The 12,790-nt window shown below is 38.4% G+C and overlaps 1 protein-coding gene across 1 annotated transcript; it reads left to right on the top strand.

The window, feature by feature from the left end:
• Positions 1-318: 318 nt before the first annotated feature.
• Positions 319-12,446, top strand: LOC106957488 (zinc finger FYVE domain-containing protein 1-like). The gene is made up of 11 exons (XM_015048864.1): positions 319-1,756; positions 2,487-2,991; positions 3,536-3,750; positions 3,943-4,049; positions 4,151-4,259; positions 4,375-4,472; positions 4,903-5,020; positions 6,519-6,689; positions 6,913-7,093; positions 7,206-7,319; positions 9,901-12,446. Exons 1-11 carry the CDS (start codon positions 1,256-1,258, stop codon positions 10,131-10,133), a joined length of 2,352 nt encoding a protein of 783 aa, XP_014904350.1. The 5' UTR covers positions 319-1,255; the 3' UTR covers positions 10,134-12,446.
• Positions 12,447-12,790: the final 344 nt, after the last annotated feature.

Here is a 12,790-nt window from a genome sequence, read left to right as displayed (position 1 = left end):
TGAGATTAAATATTGTGAAACTGTACTATATAAACAAAGTGAATTGAAAACAGAATCGAAATCCACGTTGCTCTCTTCAGATTTTTGTTTATAAAATGTGAATCATATAATTTCCATTTCCCTATGGGCCACATAGTTTAGATCTATCGCATAAAATTCTCATGAAATACATTGAAGTTGGGATTGTAATTTGATAAAAGGTGAATTGGTGTATAAATACGTAATACTTACATGTCCAATTACCCAGCAGAGAGTTTAAAGTGTAGAACTACGTTTCCCGTCATGCCACAGCACTCTACTTCCTTCTTCACCCCTTTGACTGAAATAATCAGATCAGCTGATCTGACCTAGCAACAACACAACGTAGCTACAGAAACCTGCAAGGGAGGGGGGCTGAAGAACAAAACAATGACACTGCTCGGAAGGATCCAAACACAGTAAGACTTTAAAGGACTTTTAAAAACGTAATTGGGAGGATTTCCCTCCCGATTTAAAGCCAAACCAGCCGCAGTTACCAGCGGTTCTCTCACCGGCTAAATTTGTATATGCCTCCTCAGTTCAGTTGACAAACAGGAGGCTAGCTGCTTGTTTTGGACGGATGAGGAACATTAGCGTTTGCTGCTCTTCTGTGGAGAAAAAAGTTAAAACACAAATCGCTAAATTAGGCCAGCTGTAAGCCGAACTGAGGCTGAATCATAGAAAAAATAATTTTATAAATTAGCTTCCTAAGCTCAGTTTGTTTTGCTAGCCAGCCTGTTGTTAGCATTGACATTTACACACATATTTATGTCAGGAAAAAGCTCCCGATATTCGCTTGGTACTGTCTGTTCCCTCAGATTTATACAATAGTTATTTTTTAGCACCACATTTATTAAGTTAGGAATTGAAGTTGGAAAATCAAAATCGATCACAGATATACCTGAGGAATGTGTTTATAAAAATAACCCAACGCAATCACCAACTTGTATTGCACTGGCAAGCTAACTTTGTGTTTAGCATATATGTTAGCATTACTTTTAGCAGCAATAAATGACATTATTTAAAACAGCTAAATCACCTTAGACAATTTTTATAACTTAATCAAGTTAAAAGCAGCTAAACCTGTCAGCATGCAACTGTCTTAAGATTATTTATTAATATAGCATCATTTCAGTTTAATACTTTGTGTGCATTTCACGTTAACTGTTTGTTTTTGGAAATAGCTGCTGTTCTAATAAAGTAATAATCCGAATTTAAGATAATCTTCTAATAAACAATGAGTGGGCATGGCTCGTCATCTGAAAAGGGAGTCAATACAAGTTTAACATGTCAAGAGAATTATTCCTGTGGTGGCTCCGAAGAGGCGGCATTTGAGTGTGATGACTGCAAAACCCTCCAGTGTGTCAGGTGTGAGCTGGAGCTCCACCGTCAGGAGCACCTGAGGAACCACGACCGGGTCCCAGTTGGTCCTGGCCATGTTCCCTACTGTGACAACTGCAAAGGAGGGAATGGGGATGGCAGCAAACGCCTCAGGTCGGTGGTTCGCTGCCAGAATTGCAAGTTGAATCTTTGTCAAGACTGTCAGAAACGTACCCACAGCGGGAGCAGCAAGAAAAAACACCAGCTCATATCTTACCCTCCACCACCCAAACAAGCTGAAGTGAACACTGCCAAGACTTCTGTCCAGAACGCTGATGTGCCTGAGTCATCTGAGAAAACACGGCTTCTGGAGAAGGTGTCGAGCTTTCTCTTAGTTGATGAGAATGAAGAAATGCAGGTGAGTTCTTCCTGTTCTTCCACCCACTTTGTTTCAGTCACTTGTGCTTTCATTCAAAACCTTTTTCAGACAAATGTCACTGCTGTTACCGAGGAACAGATCAAGTCTCTGAAAACCAATCTATAAGTTGTCAAAAGGACTACATTATGCAGTTTCTTGGCCATGAATCCAAAATTGCGAAATGTTTTGATTTCTTCATCAAAACATTACACAACATTACACATTTCACAAGCAAATTAGAAGTTGCCACTTCTATTTTGCCATGTTACACAACACTCCATTGGGGTGGAAAAAACAGTTTTTTTTTTTTCACTAAATTGCTTCTGAATCACTGGGCTAAGTTTTTGTGGAGGATGTTGTTCTTTATCCTAGTGTTTTGGTAAAATTGAAGTGTTCACCTGTTTTTCTCTTTGCAGTCTTTTTCCCATTCCCCAAAGAGTCTGAAAAACTGCTGTGAGCTGGTTCTCTGCAATTCAATCCTGATACTTCTTGGAGAGTGTTAGAATGTTTTTCCTTAAAGTTTTTTTGGTGACAAGTTGCTTCTTGATTGCATAATACCATGAATTCAGAAACCTTCCCACCTGTTTAGTGTTACTCCCCTAATAAGCTCTGCACTGGTGGCAGTCTAATCCCTTTGTAGAGTTGTCTTTTGTAAATTAGGTTTTCGTGAGGATTTGTCCGTCTTAAATTTTGTGGTTAATGCTGTATACTCTCCGTTGTTCCTCTCCAGATAAAAGATGAATCGTCGTTCATGAGATCCCTCGGGTGCAACCCCAACCAGCTGCTGAAGGTGGTGTCCATCTTTGGTAACACGGGGGAGGGCAAGTCGCACACCCTGAATCACACCTTCTTCATGGGCAGAGAAGTCTTCAAAACGTCTCCCACTCAGGAGTCCTGCACAGTGGGTGTATGGGCAGCATTCGACCCCATCCGTAAGATTGTGGTCATCGATACAGAGGGGCTGCTTGGCAACAGCTCCAAACAGGGCCAGAGAACTCGTCTTTTACTCAAGGTGCTCGCTGTCTCGGACCTCATCATTTACCGCACTCACGCTGACCGCCTCCATGACGACCTTTTCAAGTTTCTCGGTGATGCCTCCGATGCTTACCTGAAGCATTTCACCAAGGAGCTAAAAGCCACGATGGCCCGCTGTGGACTGGATGTCCCTCTGTCCACCCTGGGTCCTGCGGTGGTCATCTTCCATGAAACCGTCCACACCAAGCTCCTGGGTTCAGGTGACACACACTCATTTTCCTTGCAGCAAGTAATCACTTTACATTGCACTTTATGCTGTGCAAACAATAGCCCTTAAAATGACAGTAAAACACTCCCTCTGAACACAAAATGCATTCACATGTACAGAAAATGGGTAGTTGGATGTCACATAACCAACTTACTGTATTAAATTTTGAGTTTATGTGAAACACCAACATAAAGTATCACAAAATAATTCATTTGGGCTGTGTCTCTACCAGCTTTACATTGAATATTTTTGTCCATTATATTCCATTTTAGCCTGTACTGCACATTTTGTCTGATATTACCATGTTTCGCCATGGTGTGTCCAGGGTGATGTGCAGTATTGGTTTTCTAGTTTTGTTATTGCTTTGTGAATAAAAGAATACACAACATAAATTAGAAGTCCTATTTGTTATTGCTATGTGAAATTATGGTATTAGGACAAGAAAAAGGTCCTGTTTTTGCACACTCAGTCATGTGAACATGCCATTTGTTCAAAAACTTTGGTGAATGTCATATTCTGTCTTTGTCCTACTGTAGATAAATCACTGGAGTCTGTGGATCGGCTGCTGTTGGAGCGCTTTAGGAAGCTTTCCCGCTTTCCTGAAGCCTTCAGCTCCTTCCAGTATTGGGGCACACAGACTCTCAGTCCTCCTACTGATTTCCGGGGCTTGCAGAATAAACTGGAGCAGCTCCTTGATAACAACGCCACGCGTTCTCCTCGTACCCTGGGCGTCATCTTCAAAGCCCTGCAGGTAGAGCTGCATGTCCGCTGACTTTTCAATAATTAATCTGCTTTAATCTGGCTGGATGTTTAGTAGACCTTGCTGATCTCAATGAGTGACACTGAACATAGTTTAGGCTGATTCGTAGTGTAACTGACTCTGTTTAGTTGCGGTTATAATTGAAAGTTTTTGTTTTGTTTTTTTTTGACACTGTTCTTGCAGGCATTGAGTGAGCGCTTTAATGGAGAAATCGCAGGTGAGGTTGCAGCACACAGCTGTTTCTTTCCTGATGAGTACTTCACCTGTTCCAGCTGTTGCCTCAGTTGTGGGTCAGTACTCTTGCTTTTTTTTTTTTAAAAAAAAAAAAAAAAACAACAGCTGTCGCGCCATCTATTTCAATGTTCATAATTAATAATTGCATTTATCACAGCTCTGGCTGCAAGAATAGCATGAACCACTTACAGGAAGGGTTGTACCACGAGGCGAAGCAACGCTGCCGTTACTCTGCGCAGTATGATAATCGCATTTTCACTTGTAAGGTACGCATAGTTGCTCAGCTTTATTTTTTGTTATTCTGTTTTTAGATACAATGCTAAAAATGCACTTTCTTGATTAATTGATTAGGCATTACTTGGCCTAATATTTTCATCTCAGGCTTGTTATGAAGGAGGGAAGGAAGTGTTGGTCGTCCCAAAGACATCTGCTTCCTCAGACTCCCCATGGATGGGCCTCGCCAGATACGCCTGGTCTGGGTGAGTAACGGGGAAGTTCACCTGGCAATGTTTATCCAAGCTTTACTCAACATGCTTATTACATTATACGAGGCACAAATCATTATCAGATCCTCGAGGTGTAATAACCTTAACAGCTTTAAGACTAAATATTGAAATAAACTTGCATAACATAATCTAGTGGATTTTATTAAAAACAACAACAACAACAACAAAACTATTTTGTAATTGCCATAATTAAATAAATCATACATTTTAACACACACTTACTGGTTACTGGTTTGTAAACCGTAAATTATTTTAAGGTTCATAAAAACATTGATACTCATCCATATAGGTGACTTTCAATTCAGTCCAAAAAGAGACGCTGCCATTTTATCTATTTATTTATTTTGTTTAGATAATGAACATATTTAAACATATTTATATTTTTCTTTTTCCATATGTTTAGTTACGTTATTGAATGTCCAAACTGTGGCGTGATCTACCGGAGCCGCCAGTACTGGTATGGCAACCAGGACCCTGTGGACACAGTCGTCCGCACTGAGATCCAGCATGTTTGGCCTGGGGTAATAAAAGCAAACTGCTTGCATCTATTTTTAAGTGATATAATTGTTTAAAGTGAAGTTATTATGGAATAAAAATATGTTGTATTATTTATGACTATATTTTATCCACTATAAAATAGCTACAACTTTATAATCCTAGCAGCCACTTTTGTCATCACTCCTTCTGATAGTATTTTTCTAAGGCTGTAAAGCTTACGTGACAAAAAAGAAATATGTCAAGTTTTAAAAATTACTTTTTTATGAAACGTATTTTATGGTTAAGTTGCCAAACCATGACAATTAAAACAACATAAATTTTTTTTACAAAATGAGAAATAATATGTTTTTCTTATTGAAATGCTCTATTTTGACAGGGATTGAGGAAAAAAGTGTGTACTTTGACAAAAATATATAGAAAAAAAAAAATGTTTTTCTTGTACCATTTTTCTCACTGTCTTGTAAATTATTTGCATTATAATATAATGCACTTAAATTAGCCTTTTTGTTACTGTTATATGTAAAGGTTCTGCTGAGTTTTGCAGCAAATGAGCAGCTTTAATAACAGTCCTTGTATAGATCCTGAAAAGCCACAGGTTGAAGACCCCTGGCTTATAATCGTTCAAAGGGAAATTTATGCTTTTGTCACTGCTTTATTAGACAAATAATATACATGTTGCATGTGATTACTGCAAGATCAGCGGATGGGCCGGGATCATTTTCTGATGACTGCAAGATCTGGAAACGCACCGGACTCTTCCGTTTCCAATGTCTCTGCACAACTGATGCAAACGAGCAGATTAACGAGTCATACAGTCCCCTGGTCTGAGCCTACGTAACTGTGTGTTTAGTAACACTGCAGCAAACTAAAGCTAGTTCCTGTCACATCTTTTAAGTCCAATAAAGCCCAGTTTATATAGTGCACACACGTTTGGTATTAGCATTAAGTTTTCAGAGATCTACTGAATCAGGATAGGATAAGTTACTTTAGCTGTTATGTCACTGTTAAGTAGTATTTTTTTTACGCATTCAAGGAATAACTTCACTGCTCTCTGACCACAGTGGTCAGAGAATTATTAGCTGAATTAATCAGAAAGTAGCTTGTGCTGTCAGATGTATTTTCAGTTAAAAGTATTTGGCACCCCAAGTAAGTAAGAGGAGCAATTGCGTTGTTACATGGTATTAGGCCATTGCAGTGAGATTTAAATATCAGTTGTGTAAATGCCTTAGCGATGGCCTACATATGTGGTATACAAGAATTGGGCAACTCATGCTGCATATCTAAAATATCCACATCACCTTGACTTGGCTTGTAGTCAGATAATATACTGTATTAAATGTTGAATTTCACAGATATGAACACCTTTTCAGTTTCAGTTTTTTTTAATGGCTAACATCAGCTAAATAAATAGTATTGTTACTCATGGCTTCACAGATCCTCATCTCACAAAATCCAAACTGTCGCATGACGCAGACCTTGAAATATTGTGACATTCAAACAGATTCTTCTGTGGTCTTGCAGTCTGACGGCTTTTTAAAGGACAACAACAACGCTGCACAGCGGCTTCTCGATGGCGTCAATCTAGTGGCCCAGTCGGTATCAGAGCTCGGCGTGAAACCTGCTAAGGCTGTCACCTCTTGGCTGACAGATCAGATCGCCCCGGCCTACTGGAAACCCAACTCCCTCATCATGGTGAGTGACACAGACTCGCCCTCTGCCACCCGCCACCAGCAGCCAAGTCAACACTTTCATGTCCAGGGGGATGTTTACTCTCTATAGCGCTGGGCTCCCGTTGCACAACTTAATGCGTGCCTGTCACGAAATGAAATGGGGAAATACTACTAGTTGCAGCCTCCTCCCTTCAGCTCTTGATCAATAACAACATGTGCTGTTATTGCGTTTCCCTCTGTACAAGATGTGCCACAAGTGTCACGCAGTCTTCCAGGATAACGACACCAAGCATCACTGCCGTGCCTGCGGGGAGGGCTTCTGTGACGGCTGCTCCTCCAAAGCTGCGCCCGTCCCGGAGAGAGGCTGGGGTCTTGCCCCTGTCAGAGTCTGTGACGTCTGCTTCGAGCAGAGGGCTTCGTATGCAGGTACGCCCTCACAGATTTTAAATGTCATTCCTCTTCCTGTTTATGCTGGTATTTAATCTTTATGTAAGCATGCCTCTTTTTTTTTTTATTGAGGTTTTTCTTCTTTGTGCAGAAATACTTGCGTCAGAGCTTGAGGAGGAAGAAGGTGGGACTCTGGCCAGGAAGGTTGGAGAGGCTGTTACCAACACCATAGGGGTTGTGGCTACTGCTATTGACATCCCACTTGGTAAGTATTGCTCAAAAATCAGATATAGTTGTGTAGGTAGGTATGGAAGATTCAAAATGGGTAGTATATTGCCCCCTTGTGGTTGAGTCTCATAAAGCTTATTTTGTGGACAAAAATATCCCTAGATTAAGTTTCTGACAGCTGTTATGCACAAGTCAGGTCAGTTAAACTTAAATAAGTGAGAAATAGCAAACGAAGCTAATTGCTTGCTTTAAATCAAACAATGACTTAAAGTAAAAATCCTTATCAAACCAGAAAACTATATGGGTACACTCTTGATCAGCTAAGAGGATAAAGTGTGGCTTAAAATCTTTGAATGTATTAACCGTAATGCCTGTTTTATAGCTGCACATTTGATTTACCAGATAATTATAATTTTAACATTAATGTTTAAAGAAGTGGGTTTGCCAAAAGTTGCTGTTTTTGCTTCTGAATGACTAAGTCTCCATACATGAGTCACGCTTTACCCCTGCGCCACCATGATGTCTCATGAGCTACATTTTTACAGCTTGATAACCTTACTATTGTGATCTAATCAGTGATTTTTGATTAACTGCTCCTTTGTCATCTTTATTCTTTTTATTCAGAGCTCTATACATAATGAAATGCTCAAAGAAGTGTTTTGTATTTATACGCACACACAACAAAAAACTGTCTGTTGAATTTCTTCAGTTTGCAGCTGTTTTTATGAAGGAGTTAGATCTAAGTCCTTCAATCCCTCCAGTCAGAATTGAACTCTAATTGTTAAGAACTAGTTATTTCTTCTCACAGCTGCAACTCTTTTCTAATTCATTATCAATATGTTTCAGACACTGCAGCCTAAGTTTCTGGCTGTCTTCTATTGATTCTTTGTTAGTAGGTGCATTTCCTCCTCAATAACTTTTTTCAAATCCCAGCATAGCTTTCTGAGGCCATATTTTTTTTACTTTAAATTCAGTGTGCACTGCCTCTGTCTGTGTAAAAGTAGATTACCAGGCTGCAAATGTGATCAGTGCTCTAGCCCCTCCCTCAACGTCCCGAGTAAACTCAAACTTTTGAGGAAAGTAACCTCCTCCCCAAAATAGAACTTATAAAACGGCTGAATCGTCATGTGAATCTGTATCATGAAATGAATCTTTAACAAAACCAGGAAAAATCTAGCTAGCAACAGAGTTGTTCATTGAACTGAATCGTCAAATTTTATCTGCTGTGTTGAACTCAATGCATGTATTTTTTATTAATGGATATATTGTGTAGCACTAAAGGGACTTATTTGTGTCAGAAACAAACATGTGTCAGAAACACGGCTCTGTTGTGTTCGATGAGTGACATATTGTGATATTCTCTTGCCTGATTTGCTTCTTAAGAAATATATTGACTGTTTTAATGTGTTTGTTAGGTTATTACATGCTAGCCTGGTGTTGACCTAAATGTACTTCTCAAAGGCTTTGATAAATATGTTTTTGATAACCTGATATCCTGTTGGAAATGTCTCTGTATCCATGGCCATCCCTAAAATACCTCAGAGCAAACTCTACTCCAATCACAACAAAATTAGACCACCTACTTACTAGTTTTTTTTATTTCCATGGTAACAAGAATCATGTCTCCTAAAGATTTTATTCACCACATAGTAATGGTCCACTTGAGACATTTATGATTAAGAATATGCACAATCAGTGTTTTTAGTGCCTGTAGTTAGGTAAAAATTTGTTTATGATATAAAAAGTTATATGTACTCTGCAGGTCTAATTTCCGTAAAGTGTTATATACACTTAAGGATATATAATACTTCCCAGGTAAAGGGAACTTGAGCAATATCTTTCTCCATTATTTTGACTCAAAGTCATAATGTTGATACTTTTTCACATCTTGCATCATTACAAGTGCAAAACAACATGTTTTATTGCAGAGCTAAAATTGAATGATTTAGATCAAGGCATACGCATGTTTTTGAATGGCTCAGTCAAAGGTCAGACCTAAATGAGAATATGTGGCAGGACTTAAAAAATTTACACAGACCATCCAATTTGACTGAGCTTGAGCCATGATGCAAAGAAGGATGAGGGTGGAGACATACCCCATTAACCAAAAGGACTTGCAGATGTAACTGCAGCAAAATGTGGTTCTACAGAGTAGCTTCAGGTCCACTGAATACCAATTCATGCCATGTGTTTTTCTAATTGATTGTAAAAAAGGGTAATTTTCCTTTCACTTTACAATGAATACACTAACTTGTGTTGGCTTATCACATTAAGCTCCATTAAAAAAAATATTGAAGTTTGTGATTATAATGTGACAAAATGTGAGACTGCTCAATATGCATGAGTACTTTTTCCAGGACACTAAGTTTTTCAGCAACTTTTCAGTAGGTCTAATGCTATTTATCATCAGACTGACAGATTAAACTCCGTCTTGATCTCGGACTCTTTTCTCAGCAATATTAATCTTCACCTTGCTGCTTTTATATGACTCAAAGTCATATATATATATATATATATATATATATATATATATATATATATATATATATATATAATATTGTCAAAGACGTGTTTGTGTGTTGTCGATTGACTATATTTTTGTTCCGTTTTCTCCTTAGGCCTCATGAAAGACGCAGCCCGTCCTGCCTATTGGGTGCCTGACCAGGACATCCTGTTGTGCCACAACTGCCAGCGCGAGTTCACTGCCAAGCTCTCCAAGCACCACTGCCGTGCCTGTGGCCAAGGAGTGTGTGACGAGTGCTCCCCACAGCGTCGAACGGTCCCTTCGCGGGGCTGGGATCACCCTGTCCGCGTGTGCACCGGCTGCAACCAGAAACCTGGAGAACTTTGATATGGTTGCTTTTCCTTCCTCTTAGCACCGGAGAGAATTGTTCACTCATTGGCAGTCTGTCACTACTCAGGTGTACACCTGCTACTCTAATGGATTGGTCTTGCATATATGGAAAGGAAAACATAGGGAATACTTCAATATTTTAGCAAATTTGAATTTAAGAGTTCCTGTGGCCTTTCTAGAACACACAGAACATGGGGGTTACTTGACCTGAATTTTAGCTTCATATTTTGATCATTATGGACATAAATCCAGAACTTTTCCGTTAAACAAAGCTGTTGAGGTATTTTTCTATTATTAGAAAATATTTTAAAAAATGCATTATTTGAAAGGCTGATTGTTGAAGATGATGGTCGGTTGCTGTGGTTATGACTCCAGCAAAACCTATCTTGACTGGTTGTTTCTGATCTTGGGCGTGTAATGAAAGTGTGATATTTTATATTTGTTTAGGCATAACTGCAGGTTCCGTTGCATGCATGCATTGCAAGATTTTAGTTTTTGCACTAAGCCTTTTTTCAGCTGTTATAGGCTGTTGCTTGAGATGGCCAAAAGTTAGGTATCCAGCAGAGGAAGTATGCAGTTACAAACTGAGCTAAACTCTGCAACAGTAGTTTCAGATTTGGATTTCTGGTGTGCCAAAATGTATTCAGGTCATTGTGTCTGTGCAAATGTAATGTTTATATTCTATCATGCGATTTGTGGTTGTATGAACTCACAGAGGTGTGTGAATCTGACTTGTTGAAAAATATTTAAATGTTAATTATATATAAAAAAAAATGCTTGTAAGCACACTGTCTGGCATTACAGTCTCGGAACTCTATGGCCTTTTTACTTGTTCAGACAATAAGATCTGAATCAACCTTAGCATATCTCTTGCCAGGTGGCATTTTAGAGTTTAGATGTTACAAAATATTTGCATTTTATGTTTAGGTTTTATTTTTATGTGCATTTCAATACATGTACTACCTACTCGTATCTGTAGATCATGGAATACCAGAGGAAAACAACAACAGGATTTCTCTCCAAACTAGTTTTTCATTATTCAGTAACCAAACTGAACATCGGCACAGTACCTTGAAAACATATTTATACCCACTCTTTTAAGCAAATCACAAACTTTGATGTGTTTTATTAGGATTTTAGGTCCTACGCCGACTCAAAGAAGTGTATAATTGTGAAGTGGAAAGACAAGGAAACATGGTTTTCTGATATATTTTACATATGTCCATCTGAAAATTGTACTGTGGAGTTGGCAAAATTCTAACAAATTAATACACTTTGATGTATTCCATTATACGTCTGTGTGGATGTTTAGAGTTGCAACCGTCTTGGAAGGTAAACCTCTGCTGTACTTTCAAGTCTTTCGCAGACTCCAACAGGTTTTCTCCCCAGGGTTGCTCTTTATTTAGCTCCATCCATCATCCAATCATCTCTGACCAGCTTCCCTCTCCATGATTAATAAAAAACATCCCCACAGTAGGATACTACATTATGTTCAGCGCCATGTGTGGTGTTAGTTTTCCCTCCACACAGCAATTGTACCACACTCTTTTAATCTTTTGATGATAAATTTAACTGATAAATGGAAATATTTAATGGGTATCAGTACTTTTGCAAGGCAATGTGTGAGATAAGGACTGTTGCAGCTTTTAACTCTTTGCATTTACGTAAGCTGTTATGAAAGGGTTTTTTTTTTGGTCCATCCTCATTGTATTTTTTTTTCATATTACTGTACATGTATATTTATATTTCTTGTGTTGGAAACTAAGCCAATTGATCTTTATTTATTTTTATTTTATGTTTTTAGCCCAAGACTGGTATAGTGATATTCAGATCTAGCTGTTCTGACACTTTGTCTCGCATGATGTAACAGAGTTTTAACTTGGCTTGCACCATTGTTAGTTTTATTGAGTAACCTGCCTGTTACACAGTGATGTCATGGAAAGCACAAAGGGTGGATGCCTTTGTTGGTTAAAACAAAGAAATATAAAGAAATATAGATCTTTGTGGATAGTTATATTTTTTTCTCTGATCAAGGTTAGGCTGCCTGGTCTCAAATAGATTTATTTGCTTTATTGTTCAATCAAAGACTCCCCTAGCAGTCTTGCACATAATAGAATACAAAATGTTGTAGTCCTGTCTGTTCATATCTCATTTATCATGTTTTGACTTTTTTAACACTTAATACTTCTCATTTACAAACAAGGAGGAATGAGTGATTTACTTTAAACTGTTTGAATCTGACTTGAAGAAGACTGGTGGGGGAGTTGCAAAGGATTAAAGCTGTGTCAGCACCCGTCTGTCAAAACATAATCTGGAGCTGCCTCCATGTTTTTTAGTGCAAGTGTGTGTGTGTGTGTTTTATATCTCTTCACGTACTGTATGTGGGAGGAAGAGATTGTGTGCACTCCATTCCTGTCAAACACTGCAACCACAGAAATAGTGAGTGGGAAAAGATTTAGTGTGCTTATTAAATATGCTAAATGATTTATGCTTATTTTAATAAAGAAAATATTTTTTTTTTTCCATATTAACATTCATTGCCATTTAAAATGTGCTATTTTATTACACCAAAAATTCCACAGTCAGCTTTCGGGTATATAGTGGATGGTCTCTTTAAAAGTGTTGAAATTCAATTGTGTACAATATGAATACAA

Source organism: Poecilia latipinna, unplaced genomic scaffold (genome assembly GCF_001443285.1).
Source record: "Poecilia latipinna isolate Pla-1442-1.1 unplaced genomic scaffold, P_latipinna-1.0 Scaffold43, whole genome shotgun sequence".
NCBI classification, from domain to species: Eukaryota; Metazoa; Chordata; class Actinopteri; order Cyprinodontiformes; family Poeciliidae; genus Poecilia; species Poecilia latipinna.
This window is presented reverse-complemented; position numbering and strand designations above follow the sequence as displayed.

Coding starts and splice junctions, on each gene's coding strand:
- LOC106957488 (XM_015048864.1), top strand. CDS start 1,256: ATGAGTGGGCATGGCTCGTCATCTGAAAAGGGAGTCAATACAAGTTTA. Junction 2,992..3,535: donor CACCAAGCTCCTGGGTTCAG/GTGACACACACT, acceptor GTCCTACTGTAG/ATAAATCACTGGAGTCTGTG. Junction 6,690..6,912: donor AACCCAACTCCCTCATCATG/GTGAGTGACACA, acceptor CCTCTGTACAAG/ATGTGCCACAAGTGTCACGC.